We start from the raw sequence: 14,434 nt of genomic DNA, 5'->3' as shown, positions 1-14,434 counted from the left end.
AGGGAGAACATGAGGAAAACAGGAGCAACGGCAGAAAAATAGCAAAGATGATCTATTTAAATTAATTCATATCAATAATCACATTAAATGTAAATGGTCTAAATACTCCAATTAAGTCAAGGATTGTCAGACTGAATACAAAGCCAAGAACCAACTGTATGCCACCTACAAGAAACACATTTTTTAAATAAAGACACAAATAGGTCTACATTAAAAGGATGGAAAAAGACATACCATCATAACTCTAAGTAAAAGAGAGCTGGGGTGGGCTATATGAGTATCAGAAAAAGAAGACTGAGGAGCAAAGGACATAACCAGAGTAGAGAAGTTTACTTCATAATGATAGAGGGATCAATTTATCAAGAGGACCTGACAATCCTGAATGTTTATGCCCATCATAACAGAGATCCAAAATACATGACACCAAAATGGATACAACTGCAAGGACAAATCCAATCTACAATAATAGTTGGAGAATTCAATACCCCTCTCTCAATAATTTATAGAACAAGTACATAGAGAATCTATAAGGATAAGGAAGACTTGAATAACACTATTAACTGACTTCACATAATTGATATTCATAGAACACTTCGCCCAACAACAGCAAATGCACATCATTTCCAAGTCTACATAGAATATTTACCAAGATAGACCATATTCTGTGTCATAAAGCAAGTCTTAATAAATTTTTAAAAATTCAAGTCATACAAAGTATGTTCTCTGACCACAAAATTGTTAAATTAGAATTCAATATAGAAACATCTCTGGAAAATCCCAAAATGCTTGGAAACCAAATAACACTTCTCAAGTAAATTACCTCAGATTCAACCTAAGAAAACAAAGAGGGAAGAGCAAGTTAAATTTAAAGTAAGCAGAACAAAGGAAATAATAAAGATCCAAGCAGAAATCAATTATATATAAAGAAGGAAAATAAGCCACAGAGACATCAGTATAACAGAGAGTCCAAAGATAGACCCATACATATGTGGACAAACTGATTTTCTACAAATGTGTAAAGGCAGTTCCGTGCAGAAAAACAGTCCTTTCAACAAATATTGCTGGAACAACTGCAATGTGCAAACAAAATAAAACAAAACAACAACAAAACAAACTTCTCACCATACAAAACACCATGAACAGAAATTAACACAAAATTTATCATAAACCTAAATGTAAAACTAAAACTATAATACTGCTAGAAGAAAACATAGGGGAAAATATTTGTGATTTTGGATTTGGCAAAGATTTCTCAAGCAGAACACTAAAAGCTTGATTTACAAAAGAAAAAAATGATAAATTGAACTTCTTCAAAATCAAAGTCTTCTGTTCTTTGGAAGATCCTTGTAAGAGGATGGAAAGACAAGTCCCAGATGAGAAGAAATATTTTCCAATCAGTTATCTGATAAAATCCTTATATCCAGAATGTAAAGAATATATAAAGAACTCTCAAAACTCAAAGACAAGAAAACAAAAGACCACTCAAAAAATGGTATGAGGATAACATGTGAACAGACACTTTAACAAAGAAGAGATATGGATGGTCAATAAGCACATAAAAATGCTCAACATCATTAGTCATCGGGATAACTCAGATTAAAAGAAAAATAAGACACCACTACATATTTCTAAAATCAAAATTTCTGGATATATCAAGTATTGACAAGTATGTGGAGTAGCTGGAATTCTCATATATTATAGGAACGTAAAAGGAAAATAGTTTTGCACTTAATTAAAAAGTTAAACATACTCCTATCATAAGATTCACCCATTCAAATCCTAGGTATTTACCCAAGAGAAATAAAAGCTCATGTCCACAGAAAGACTTACACGTGAATGTTCAGAGCAGCCTTACCTATAATATTTAAAACCTGCAAACAAACCAAATAACTCAAGTGGGCATCAATACCAATAGCTCAAACTGTGGTATATCCATATAATGGAATACCATTCATCAACAAAAAAGGAAGGAACTACTAATACATTCCACAACATGCACGAGTCGCAAAACAATTATGCTTAGTGAAAGGAGCCAGACAGAACAGGATACATACTGTCCGATTTCATTTACATAAAGCTCTAGAAAATACACACTAGTCTATAGTGGCAGTAAACAAATCAGTGGCTGTTAAGAGTCAGGGAAGAAGCATTGGGAAGGTTGGGATGCAGTGATTACAAAAAGAATGTAAAAATTTTTGGGAGTGATTGGTTGACAAGCTTGACTGTGGTGATGGCTTCACAGGTATACATATATGCCCAAACTTTTCCAATTGTATACTTTAGTATGTGCAGTTTATTGTAAGTCAATTAAACCTCAAAAAAGCTGTTAAGAAAAAGAAAGTCAAACAAAAGAAACATCAGTACACAGCAACCCAGCTGGCCATGCTTGAAGTTCTGCAAGAATCCCCAATGAGACTGAGACATTTTAATGAATGTTATGTAAATATAATGAAAAAGCGGATTGAGGAGCAATTAACTGCATTGTAGGTAGGAAGATTTCTTTTTCTTAACTTCAGCAAGGTCTGATAATGGACATATGTGAGCTTCTATAGATGATATTTATGTGTAACATACTCTGCGGTAGAAGAGAGGTCTAAGTACTGCAGTGCTTAGTGCTTCCTTTATTTTTCATATTGCCAAACACAGACATTTTATTAAACTGATGAGTGGATAATACTTGGGGAATGATTTTTTATTTGCTTTTTGTTTTCCTCAGTCTCTTATTTACTTTTATGTGGTAATTCTAAGCCTTGCTTATATAAAAACATTCTTATGAATGGTATGAAAAATTAGTAAAAAATGTAGTTAGCTTTTTCGTTTTAGTTTTTTTAAATAAAATTTTTATTTTAGAATAATTTTAGACTTATAAAAAATTTGCAAAGGTAGTACAAGATCCATGTACCCTGCACATAGTATACTCCAGGGTCAACATCTGAGATTTCTATAATGCTTTTGTCACAACTAACAAAATAATATAAAACTAATTATTAACTAGACTCCAAACTTTATTCAGGTATCCTTAATTTTTATCTATTATCCTTTTTCTGTTCCAGAATCCTCTCCAGAATACCACATTGCATTTAGTCATTATGTCTCCTTAGGCTCCTCTTGGCTGGGACAATTTTTCAGATAGCTCTTATTTTTGAGGTACTAGACAGTTTTGAGGAATACCTGTCACATACCTGATAGAAGGTCCCTCAGTTTGGGTTTGTCTGATGTGCCTAGTTTTTAGGGGTAAGATATTCAGCCTATACTGATTCCCTTTCTCTCATTCAAACTTGAAGTTTGAATTCTATTTTGGGTCTTGGAGACCCTAGGACTTAATTACAGTGCCTTAAAAGATAATGTTAAGAACACTGTTGTTGAGTGTGAATGCATTAGAAGAACTATCACTGCAAAAGTGAAAACACCCAGATACCCAGGCTCCCGGCCCATATCTCTCCCATTGATTCAATTACATTTCCTTGAGGTTACAAATATTATTTCCTAAAAGCAAACAGAGCTCAAACCTTATTGATGAAACTATGTTACCAATTAGCTCAATGGTTTTCACAGTACTAGCAAACATTTCTTAAAACAAATTAATGCATATGAAGTTTAATTTAAAACTATAAAAGGGCACATATAACACATCATACTCAAAGGAGAATGTGGGGAGAGAGAATGCTGTAAAATGAAACAATTAGGAGATTGCAACTAGAAAAGGTCAAGAATGGTGTGCAGCCTCTTGTGACAGAATCAGAATCACAAGGTTTCCTGGTGCAGGTTTGTACTATTCCAGCCCTTCTCGTCTTCAAAGAGGGGCTCACAGGCGTTTTTATACACATATATTCTCATATTTCTTCACTTATTAGGCATTACACATGGTGCAGGTTTACTTATTTTGCGAAAGTTCATACTGTTGTCTGACACCTGAAAACAGACAATAAGTGATGACCATTTCTACATTTGTGCCTTAGTGTGCATTGATGTTCCCCAGATGGGAACGGCCTGAGCTTACCCATTTGTATCATCTTTATGCTGCCAGGCTCCTGGCCTAAACTACAAACATTTGAATAAAGTCTATGTTATGTTACAAGTTAATTTGTTATATCATGAATTAGTGTCTGAGTATATGAAATAAATTACAGAAATACCTAATACTTTAAAAGGGAAAAACTGCTCCAAAGGCCTATCAAATGAGCCTACAAGTACCATACACACTTAAGGTACTATAAAGTATACTACAAGAATACAACTTCACTACATCATATGTGTGACCTAAAACTTGATATAATAGCCATAGGGGAGAAAACAATTTCCAAACTAATCATTTCAGACTTAAAACAGAGAAGAGATTTTGGAAGCCAAGGCCTCTTAGAAAACTGATCAAAGAAATTAGAGCATATGCTTTGTCTTTTAGCAAGAATTACTGTAAAGATAAGGAAGGTAGTGCAATCCATTCCACTGTTTTCCTCAGATGCCTAGGTGTGATAGATTTTCAATATGTCTTTGTTGCTGTTATTTCTTCTAGAAAGTACCAATTTGAAAGGATTTCCTAGCATCTCCTCTCCTCCTTCACAGTTTATACAAAGCTAAAAGCCACACAATTAGTTATATGACCAAAGAAAGGTCAACAGGAAGATCTGTACTTGACACTGCTGGCATTTTCAGATTACTTCACAATTCCATGCATAACCATAAATCATCAGGTAATTAGCTTGGATTTTGAAATAGAGGGTGCTTTAAAACATTCCTCCCAGAATTGCTAGGGCAGAGATAAGGGCCTGAGGAGACCAGCTAGCTTCTCACCATTGGTGGCCATGGGCCTTGAATAAGTGTGGGCAACAGGAAAAGAAAGGAGAACAATGCAAAGCTGTGAGCATTTGAGAGGGCCTGCATTTGACTGCTGGGTCAGTTAACAGGAGTAATATACTCTCTGGAGAAGCCTGGAAACACAGAGTTCTAGTGTCTCACAGAAAGCATAAGGTGGGAAACCTATGGGACCACAAGTTCCCACTGACTGCCTCCTAGAAAATTGCCTCAGGTGGACTTGGGGCCCACTGATAACATTTGCTCCATGATGCAGTCCTATGGTCTTCAAACTCTTTTTTTTTAAGATGAAAAATCCTTTCATCAAATGAAAGCACATGTGGAAACTTGATATATGTAAATAAACCATACAGGTTAATGAGTAACTCCTCTATATGAATTGTTGATGGCGGGGGTGGGGGGAGGTGCAGCCCTACCTGCTCATCTACCTCACCTCCCCACCTTCTTTCATACCTCAAGAGGCTCCTGGAAAACCCTAGCACCCAATACTTCAAAAATACAGTCTGACAAATCTCTCACTACTCTTTAACAAATTTCCACATCTTTTAGCTACGAAATTTTAACTGATCATCTACTACAAGAAAGTCTCTATGGTAGTTATATGGGGAATACAGGGTTTTTGCTGTCTTAACTACATCATTATGATGTTGAAAGCCAATTGGCCTGGCATTCTTCTGGGTCAATATTGGTACCGTAGCTGAACAATATGGAATTACTGTCACATCACTATGCCTGTCTGAGAATGCTTTCTCTTTTGTAAAACATGGTGACAAAAAGAAAAATTTCAGGCACTTAGAAGCTATATTTAATAAGGGACTCACTTCCTCACCAATCTCTTCCTTTCAACTTGCATGTGAATATGTATGCATGCTTAGGTTAAGACCCTTTAGAAAAGAAAACACATTCAAAATCTAAACTCTTTGCTGAGTTGAAGCCATGTGTACTACCTAATTAGGAACTTGGAATAGTACACTATAGTACAATGTTTTCTTTTTATAGCCTGGAATCTCTTCATTCTCACTTCTAAAAAACTTAACAAACAACTGAAGATAATAAAATTATTTATAGTCACTTAATACCATTTTCCTTCTCTTAAATTTATTAAAAAGCTACTATTTGTGAAGAAGTTTACAACAAAAAGCAAATGATGAAGTAAACAGTGAATAAAAAAACACTACAATAATTAGCTCATCTTTCTTCTAGGAGGCAATACTGTCTTACCTAGCTCAGAGTGCTGACCAATAAACAATACATTAAAGATGTCTTATTTGGTAAGAGTTAGGATAATCAATATTTTATATAGGAGTTTTCCTTATTTGTGGGGGAGGACAAAGCTTAGGAATAATTTAAATTCACAGAAATCACTAAGATAAGTATCCGTATCATGGGAAAATACCTTGCTGTATATTTTTAAGTTTTTTTCCTATGTTTTTTAAAGACTTTGAAATGTCCTGCTAAGTAATAATGATTTAAATTCATTTGTGGAAGAAAAATTTACTAGCTATATATACAATAGGGTCAAAATAAGCAGCTTAAGGGGACAAAAACAAGTCTATTACAGTCCTACATAGCAGCTTCAATTTGGGGTACAGTTTGAGTTTCTTTTCTAAGAAGGCAGTGTGGTTTTGTATAGAAAATAGTTGTTCTTTTTTTAATGCTGGTAAAGTACAGATAACATGAAATTTACCATTCTAACCATTAAAACTATTTTTTATTGACATATACCTGACTTACAATATTATATTAGTTTCAGTTGTACAACATAGTGATTCAATATTTTTATAGATTATACTCCATATAAAGTTATTATAAAATATTGGCTATATTTGCTGTGCTGTCATTCTAACCATTTTTAAGGGTAGGGTCCTCCTGGATCTGAGAGGTCAATTCCTTCTGTGTCACTATCCTTTTATGCTCAGGCTTAGATCATTCTTTTTTTGTGTGGTAAAATAACATAACATAAAATTTTAAAGTAATTTTAACATTTTTAAGTGTACTTTAGTGGTTTCATGTATATTCACATTGTTGTGTAACCATCACCACTCTCAATCTCCAGAACTTTTTCTTCATCCTATACTGAAACTCTGTACCCTTTAAACCATAACTGCTGATTCTCCCTTCCCTTAGCCCCTGGTAACCTCTATTCTACTTTCTGTGTATGAATTTTACTATTCTAGGTATCTCATATAAGTGTAATCATACAATATTTGTCTTTTTGTGTCTGTCTTATTTCAGTTAGCATATGTCTTCTAGGGTCATCCATGTTGTAGCATGCGTCAGAACTTCCTTCTGTTTTAAGACTGAGTACTATTCCATTGTATGTACATACCACATTTTGTTCATCCGTTCATCTGTCAATGGACATTTGCGTTGTTTCTACCTTTCAGCTATTGTGAATGATGCTACTGTGAACCTTGGTATACACACGTATCTGTTTGAGTCTGTCCTTTCAGTTTTTTTGATTACATGTCCAGAAGTGGAGTTGCTGGATCATATAAGTAAGTCTATAAGAGGCTAGTTTAAGAGCGATCTGGTTTCAAATTTAGCTTCAAACCCTAGCAGGTGTATAATCTTGAGGCAATATACCATGGTGGTTATATGAATGAGCTAGAGGGCTGACTGTCTGGGTCTAGGTTCTGACTTCATTGCTTCCTATCTACTACTCAATCTCCGTGCTTCAGTTTGCACATCTGTAAAATAGGAGAATACATGTACGAATCGCATTGGGTTCTTGTAAGGATTAGTTATTATTGTTCATTTGTTCCTTTATTACACCTAAAATAACGACTTATGAATGGCTTCAGGGGGTCTGTGAACCCCTCAATATTATATATAAATCTTTCTGTACAAGTGCACTTTTAGATTTTTCGGAAGAGTTACAGTGCTTTATTTTTCCCTTTCTTAGTCAGATTCTCAATGGGACCCTGATCTATCAAAGGGGGAGAAGTGCTATCCTAAAAGAAGTTAGTGGCCTATAATTTAACACCAAGCCTTATAAATGTGAGCTTGATTAAGCAAGCTTGTAAAATGTCCCATGATGCTTTGGGATGAGGTATTCTCTGTGTTGCCTTTGTTCTCCTGGCTAAATTCCAGCCAAGGAAATCCCCTTGCAGCAATCCCTTGTCTGTTCCCAACTATTATAGTATTGCTACAAATGGTAAAAAAGAAAAAATCTAAAAAATTCCCAATTCCATATATAAAGAGAAAGTAAGATATCTGACAGACACACCAAAACATGTGTGAGTGTGTGTGTGTGTATGTATAATAATTAACCTAACTTCAGCTTTGGAAAACCACTTCTTGGGCTTAATATAATAAGGTAACCCACAGCCTAATGTAATATACCAATTTACTTATTAATTCTCCAAGTAGTATAAACATAATGTAAGGCGCCTCAGAGGAAGACAAACAATGCACCACATGAGAAAGAGAAGTGATGATAAAGAAAAGCCTATGAGGGCTGCAAAAAAGCAGCTCAGTCTCTTCAAAGCATAAAGCTGTGATGGAAACCCATCTTTCATAATTAGCAAAGGGTCTTTTTAAAGGTACTCCATTAATGTGGTGTAGCTGAATCTCCCTTAATAATAATTATTCCTTAGATTTGCATACTACTTTTAACATTTCAAAGAGATTTTACAGGCTTTATCCTAAAATCAGTGTGGGCTTCCTTTGCTTCCCCAGGGGCCTGCAGGTGTTCACTGCCACGACTCCTCATGGTAGGGTAACCTGGAAGCCTGCTGCATTGGCATGCTGGGTCTAAACAAGTAGCAGAGTGGAACTCCATAGCTTGCAGTATAGATCTTTATCCACTAATCCTAAGTCCTCCTCTTGAACAAGATTAGTGAAGCAAAACTAGATTGCAGCAAGCCTAAACTAAGAAGTCCAAAAAGAGCACTTCAGGCCTTGGAACTATTCTGTATCACACTCATCCAGATACTATTCAACAAATATTTATTGGCTGTCTAATAGTGGCCAGGCATTGTTCTAACGCTGGGTATGCTGCAGTTAACCAATTAATGCCTTTGACAACAAAGAGTAGATATTCCAGTGGAGGAAGGGAGATAACAAAATAAACAAATACATATATAGTATGTTAGCTGATGAAAAGTGTTAAGGTATGTTTAAGGGGCAGCCAATGTGGGGTAGAGTGGTAGGGTGTCAGGTTCCAGGAGGAGCTTGGTACCCAACTCCATAGAACCTTGTAGCTACTGTAAGGAATTTGGTTTTTACTTAGAGTAAGAAGTGAGATAAGGAGGCATTGAAGGATTTGAAGCAGAAGCACGACATGATCAAATTTACATTTTAATAACATCGTCTGGCTGTGGTGTTGAGAACAGATTGAAGTGGGCATGAGAGACAGCTATTGCAATAATCCAAGTGAGAACAAGAGTGATATTTCCCTCATGCCCCTTTTCAATCAAAACCCACCCCCTGCCCCAGTAAACTATTGATCTGATTTTTTTTATCACTATAGATTAGTTCTACTGGTTTTGGAGTTTCATATAAAAGGAAGACAATAAGGTAATGGAGAGGAGGGGCTGGGAGGATATCTGAAGGCTGGCTCTGGAGGGAGGTGGATGCAGCATTCACCAGTAAGAAATAATACATTTTATTGTTCCCTCTTTGTTGGTTAGTGGTTTACATGGTATTTTGAGCTATAAAACAATCTGTCAACTGCTGTGGGTTAGGCCATGTCATGCTACAGCGTCTGAGAGTTTTTAGACAGATGAGCAGAAACAAGACATGTTGAATGCCCTACCCTCCTTAGGTGGGGACCTCTTTAAAGACTCAGTTCTGCAACCACCATCTGTGTAGTGGGTGTACGGGACTGTCATGGCACTAGAGTGTTCATTTCCTTGCCTGTATTTTAACTCTCCTCTTCACCACAAGTCAATTATATACTGAAGCATATGTATTTCATGAGTTTACTGCACTACTTGTCACCTCATTTGCTACCATTTACCCTCACTCCATAAAAGATCAGCAAAGTCTATTTAAAGCAGTTTCACACCCATACAGCTCTACAATGTTAATTTAATTACACCCTTTAAAAACTGGAAAACAATAATATAATTGAATTTTAAAAATATATACTTGGAATAATAGCTTACAAACATTTTGTATTCTTTTCTTTTCACTTATGATATAGATTTCATTTCTACCAGTAGGAAAAAAATATTTATTAGTTTATCATGTCACTAAGCAACTGTTTATTTTAAAAGTCTGAACAAGTTTTGATTGCCTGAAGTGATTAACATATTGGATGAAAAGACAATCGGTACAACATTTAACCTCTAAACAACTTCACAGCCTATTACAGTATTTAAAAAAAATTTTATATATGTATATCAATTATATCTCAATAAAACTAGAAAAACTGTAATTTGAGATGGTTAAGTGTAATCATTTTTCAGTACGTTCAAGCCCTAAGTAACTAAACATCACCGTTAATAAACACAATTTGAGTGTATTCTATAAGTAGAGCCCTGTCCTAGTTACTAAGTATAAAAAAATGAATAAAGTATGAGACATGCTTTTGAGGGAATCATCGTTTCTTCTCCACCAAAATGAACCAAATTGGCAAAGTGTCCACAATGAAAATGGATTTTCATACCACTTGCTTATTTTATGAAAATAAGAAATATCATGAGCAACATGTGGCACTCTCATCATTTGAGATGGAACCAACGGTAAAAACTTATAAAATCTGATCTGTAAGTTGATAATAGTAACTAATAGATTTTTCAATAAGCAGTGGGCAGTCTGGCTGCCAGTATCCATTTCTGGTCACACAAAATCAGTGTTTAAAAAGAAGAGCCTGTAATTTTCTTACAGAGAAAAACACAACCCATTTTCAGACAAGCACAAAGTAAAAAGTTCCATTAAGCCTTCTGAAGAGTTTGAAGGTTATGATTTAAAAGAGTGTTCGGCCACTGAAAAAACTATTCTGTGGCTTTTCATATCACCACCATTAACTACCCTCCCTGATGCAGTGCAATATGGTAAAGGGCCAATTCTGCATTGTGGCCATGAAGCATGTGTAATAGCTTGCAATGAGCAGGAAGTCAGTGCGAGGGCCCCAGGGCTGTTGAAGGAGGATGGTTCAAGGTCAAGGCAAACCACACTGTATGCTTCTCCACTTGAAGTGAAATTAAGTTAAAATGAGTACTCTAGGGTTGCCCAAAGAGGAAAAAATGGCCAGAGAAGAAAATCCCACGGGTGTATATGGAAGAGACAAAGGGTGGATGCGATTATAATTCTGATAGTGGTAGAGGTGTGGAATTACTCTGGGGAGGTGGGAAGTGCAGATCTGTTGGAATGGAGGTATATATGGGATGTTTGCTTGGATATGAGCCTCATATATACTTTTTAACACTAAGTATAGCATCTTGTTCTTTCTTCCAAATCACTGCATCCATACCTTAAGGAGGGCTCTGAAATTAATAAATAATCCGCTATGGAGCCATACTTTCTTGTATTTAAAAATAATGCTGAAAGAAGAATATGAAAATAATAAATGAATCTTCTCACTTACCTTCTCCAGTGTGGCTTGAACCATTGATTCGCTTTCTGTATCTAGGGCAGAAGTAGCCTCATCTAAGATCAGAATCTTCGGGTTTCGAACTAAAGCTCGAGAAATCGCGATTCTCTGTTTCTGTCCTCCACTCATTTGAGCTCCTTTTTCCCCTACCAAGGTATTAAATTTGTAATGAAAAATAGGAAAGAAAACAGAAACAGAAGGCAGCATGGTTAGATGATTAGAATAGGAAATGGCAATCACAGTTGTGTTTTAATGCCAGCTTAATCTCTACTTCAGCCTGGCTGGTATTGACTTATGATTTGTTCTTTGTAAAAACAAACAACTATTTTAAAAGCGTGTAGTGAAGAGAAGCCCTAAGAAAAATTTGGCTAGGACTAAAAGACATGAGAACATAGGATAATCAAGGATTTTAAGGAAGATTAATAATAATCTGAACCGATTTTCAAAGTTTTAAAGACATTTTTTGAATGCACTGGTATCTTTAAAAGAAACACTATCTGGACTCTGTTGAATTGATCTATTTGTTTTTCTTTCACCAATACTGTACTGCCTTGATTACTGTAGCTTTATAATAAGTCTTGGAAAGTTGGATAGTGTAGTCTTTTAACTTTGTTCTTCTTCAACATCGTGTTGGCTATTCTTGGTCTTTTGCCTTTCCACATAAACTTGAGAATCAGTTTGTTGATATTCACAAAATAACTTGCTGGGATTTCGATTCAGATTGCATAGACTCTATAGATCAAGTTGGAAGAACTGACGTTTTGACAATATTGAGTCTTCCTTTCCATGAATATGGACTATCTCTCCATTTATTTAATTCTTTGATTTTATTTGTCAGAGTTTTGTAGTTTTCTTTATATAAATCTTGTATGTATCTTGTTCGATTTATACCTAAGTATTTCATTTCTTAGAATCCTAATATAAATGGTATTGTGTTTTTAATGTCCAATTCTACTTGTTCATTGTTGGTATATAGAAAAGTGACTTTTGTATATTAATCTTGTATACTGCAGCCTTGATATAATTGCATTGTGTACTTTTTGGTCTGTTTTCTTTTATTTAGCATAATATTTTTGAGATTCATCCATGTTGTGTGTATGAGTAATTCACTCCTATTTATTCACAATGTGCATCTATCTTGGGTTGCCAGATTTAGCAAAAACAAAAACACACCAAGAACCATGGAGCTCAGTTAATTTTGATTTTCAGGTAAATAATGGAATACTTTTTTAGTATATTTCATACAATACTTGGGATATACTCATACTAAAAACTATTATTTATCTGAGATTCAAATTTTACTGAAAATTCTGTATTTCATCTGGCAACCCTATATAAATCACAATTTGTTTATACATTCAGCTGCTGATGAACATTTGGGTTATTTCCACTTTTTGAATATTATGAACAAAGCTGTTATGAACATTCATGTACATGATATTCTTGTAGTCATATTTTCATTTCTTTTGGAAAAATATGTAGGAATAGAATGCTGAGTCATAAGTGTTATGTTTAACATTATAGTAAACTGTCAAATTTCTTTCTAAAATGATTGTACCAATTTCACTTTATTCAGAATGAAAGAGAGATCCAACTGCTTTATATCCTAACCAGAAGTTACCATTGTTATTCCTTTTAATTCTGGCCATTCTATTGAATGTGAAATGGTATCTCATTGTGGTTTTACTTAGGATTTCCCTGATGACTAATAATGTTGAATATTTTTCATGTATATTTTCTCATTTGATTATTTTTTGGTGAAATGTCTGTTCAAGTTTTTGTCCAGTTTTTATTTTATTTTATTTTTTGGTCTAATTACCATTTTGCAAAGTTCTTTATATATTCTGGGTGCACATCCTTTGTCAGGTCTGTGTATTGAATATTATCTTTCACTCTGTGTCTTGCCTTTTTATTTTCTAAATGGTATCTTTTAAAACCTTTTAAAAGGTTTTAATTTCAATAAAGCCCAGTTTATCATTTTTTTAACTAGTAAGTGCTTTTCCCAGAATTTTTTGCCTACCTTAAGGTCACAAAGATTTTCTCCTAAGTTTTTATTTCTGAAGTTTTATGGCTTAAGTTTTTACAATTGGTCTAAGATTCATGGCAAATTATACATGTATATAGTATGAGGTAAGGGCCACATTTCTTTTTTTTTTTTTCCCATATGGATATCCAATTTTTCCAACACCATTTGTTGAAAAGACTTTCCTTTCTCCCATTGAATTACATTGACCTTGTCAAAAATCAACTGACTAGGTATGTGTGGGTCTATTTCTAGACTCTCTATTGTGTTCCAGTGACCTAAAAGTCCATTGTTATGTCATTACCACTGTCTTAATTGCTGTCTTAAAATTAGCTATTGTAGGTCTTCCAGCTTTGTTGTTCTTTTATCAAAATTGTTTTGTCTATTTTTGGTCCTTTAAATTTCCAAATAAATTTTGTAATCAGCATGTTGATTTCTGCACATGCAAAAAGACTGCTGGGATTTTGATTGAAATAGCATTAAACTTATAGATCAATTTGGGGAGAATCCATGCCTTTAAAAATATTCAATCTCTAAATCAACGAATAAGGTACATCCTATTTATTTAGGTATTCTTTATTTTTTATTTTTTTAAACATCTTTATTGGAGTATAACTGCTTTACAATGGTGTGTTAGTTTCTGCTTTATAACAAAGTGAATCAGTTATACATATACATATGTTCCCATATCTCTTCCCTCTTGCATCTCCCTCGCTCCCACCCTCCCTATCCCACCCCTCTAGGTGGTCACAAAGCACCCAGCTGATCTCCCTGTGCTACGCAGCTGCTTCCCACTAGCTATGTATTTTACGTTTGGTAGTGTATATATGTCCATGCCACTCTCTCACTTTATCACAGCTTACCCTTCCCCCTCCCCATATCCTCAAGTCCATTCTCTAGTAGGTCTGTGTCTTCTCGTCTTACCCCTAGTTTCTTCATGACCTTTTTTTTTCTTTCTTTTTTTTTTAGATTCCATATATATGTTTTAGCATATAGTATTTGTTTTTCTCTTTCTGACTTACTTCACTCTGTATGACAGGCTCTAGGTCCATCCACCT

General features: G+C 34.8%; 1 protein-coding gene across 1 annotated transcript in view; it reads right to left on the bottom strand.

Moving 5' to 3' along the window:
- Positions 1–14,434, bottom strand: part of ABCB5 (ATP binding cassette subfamily B member 5) — a 138,311-nt gene that overhangs the window by 67,700 nt on the left and 56,177 nt on the right. Inside the window, 1 exon segment of the mRNA XM_060156150.1 lies at positions 11,348–11,520. Within this exon segment, the coding sequence (XP_060012133.1) occupies positions 11,348–11,520 (173 nt within the window).

This window comes from Lagenorhynchus albirostris, chromosome 8 (assembly GCF_949774975.1).
Source record: "Lagenorhynchus albirostris chromosome 8, mLagAlb1.1, whole genome shotgun sequence".
NCBI classification, from domain to species: Eukaryota; Metazoa; Chordata; class Mammalia; order Artiodactyla; family Delphinidae; genus Lagenorhynchus; species Lagenorhynchus albirostris.
This window is presented reverse-complemented; position numbering and strand designations above follow the sequence as displayed.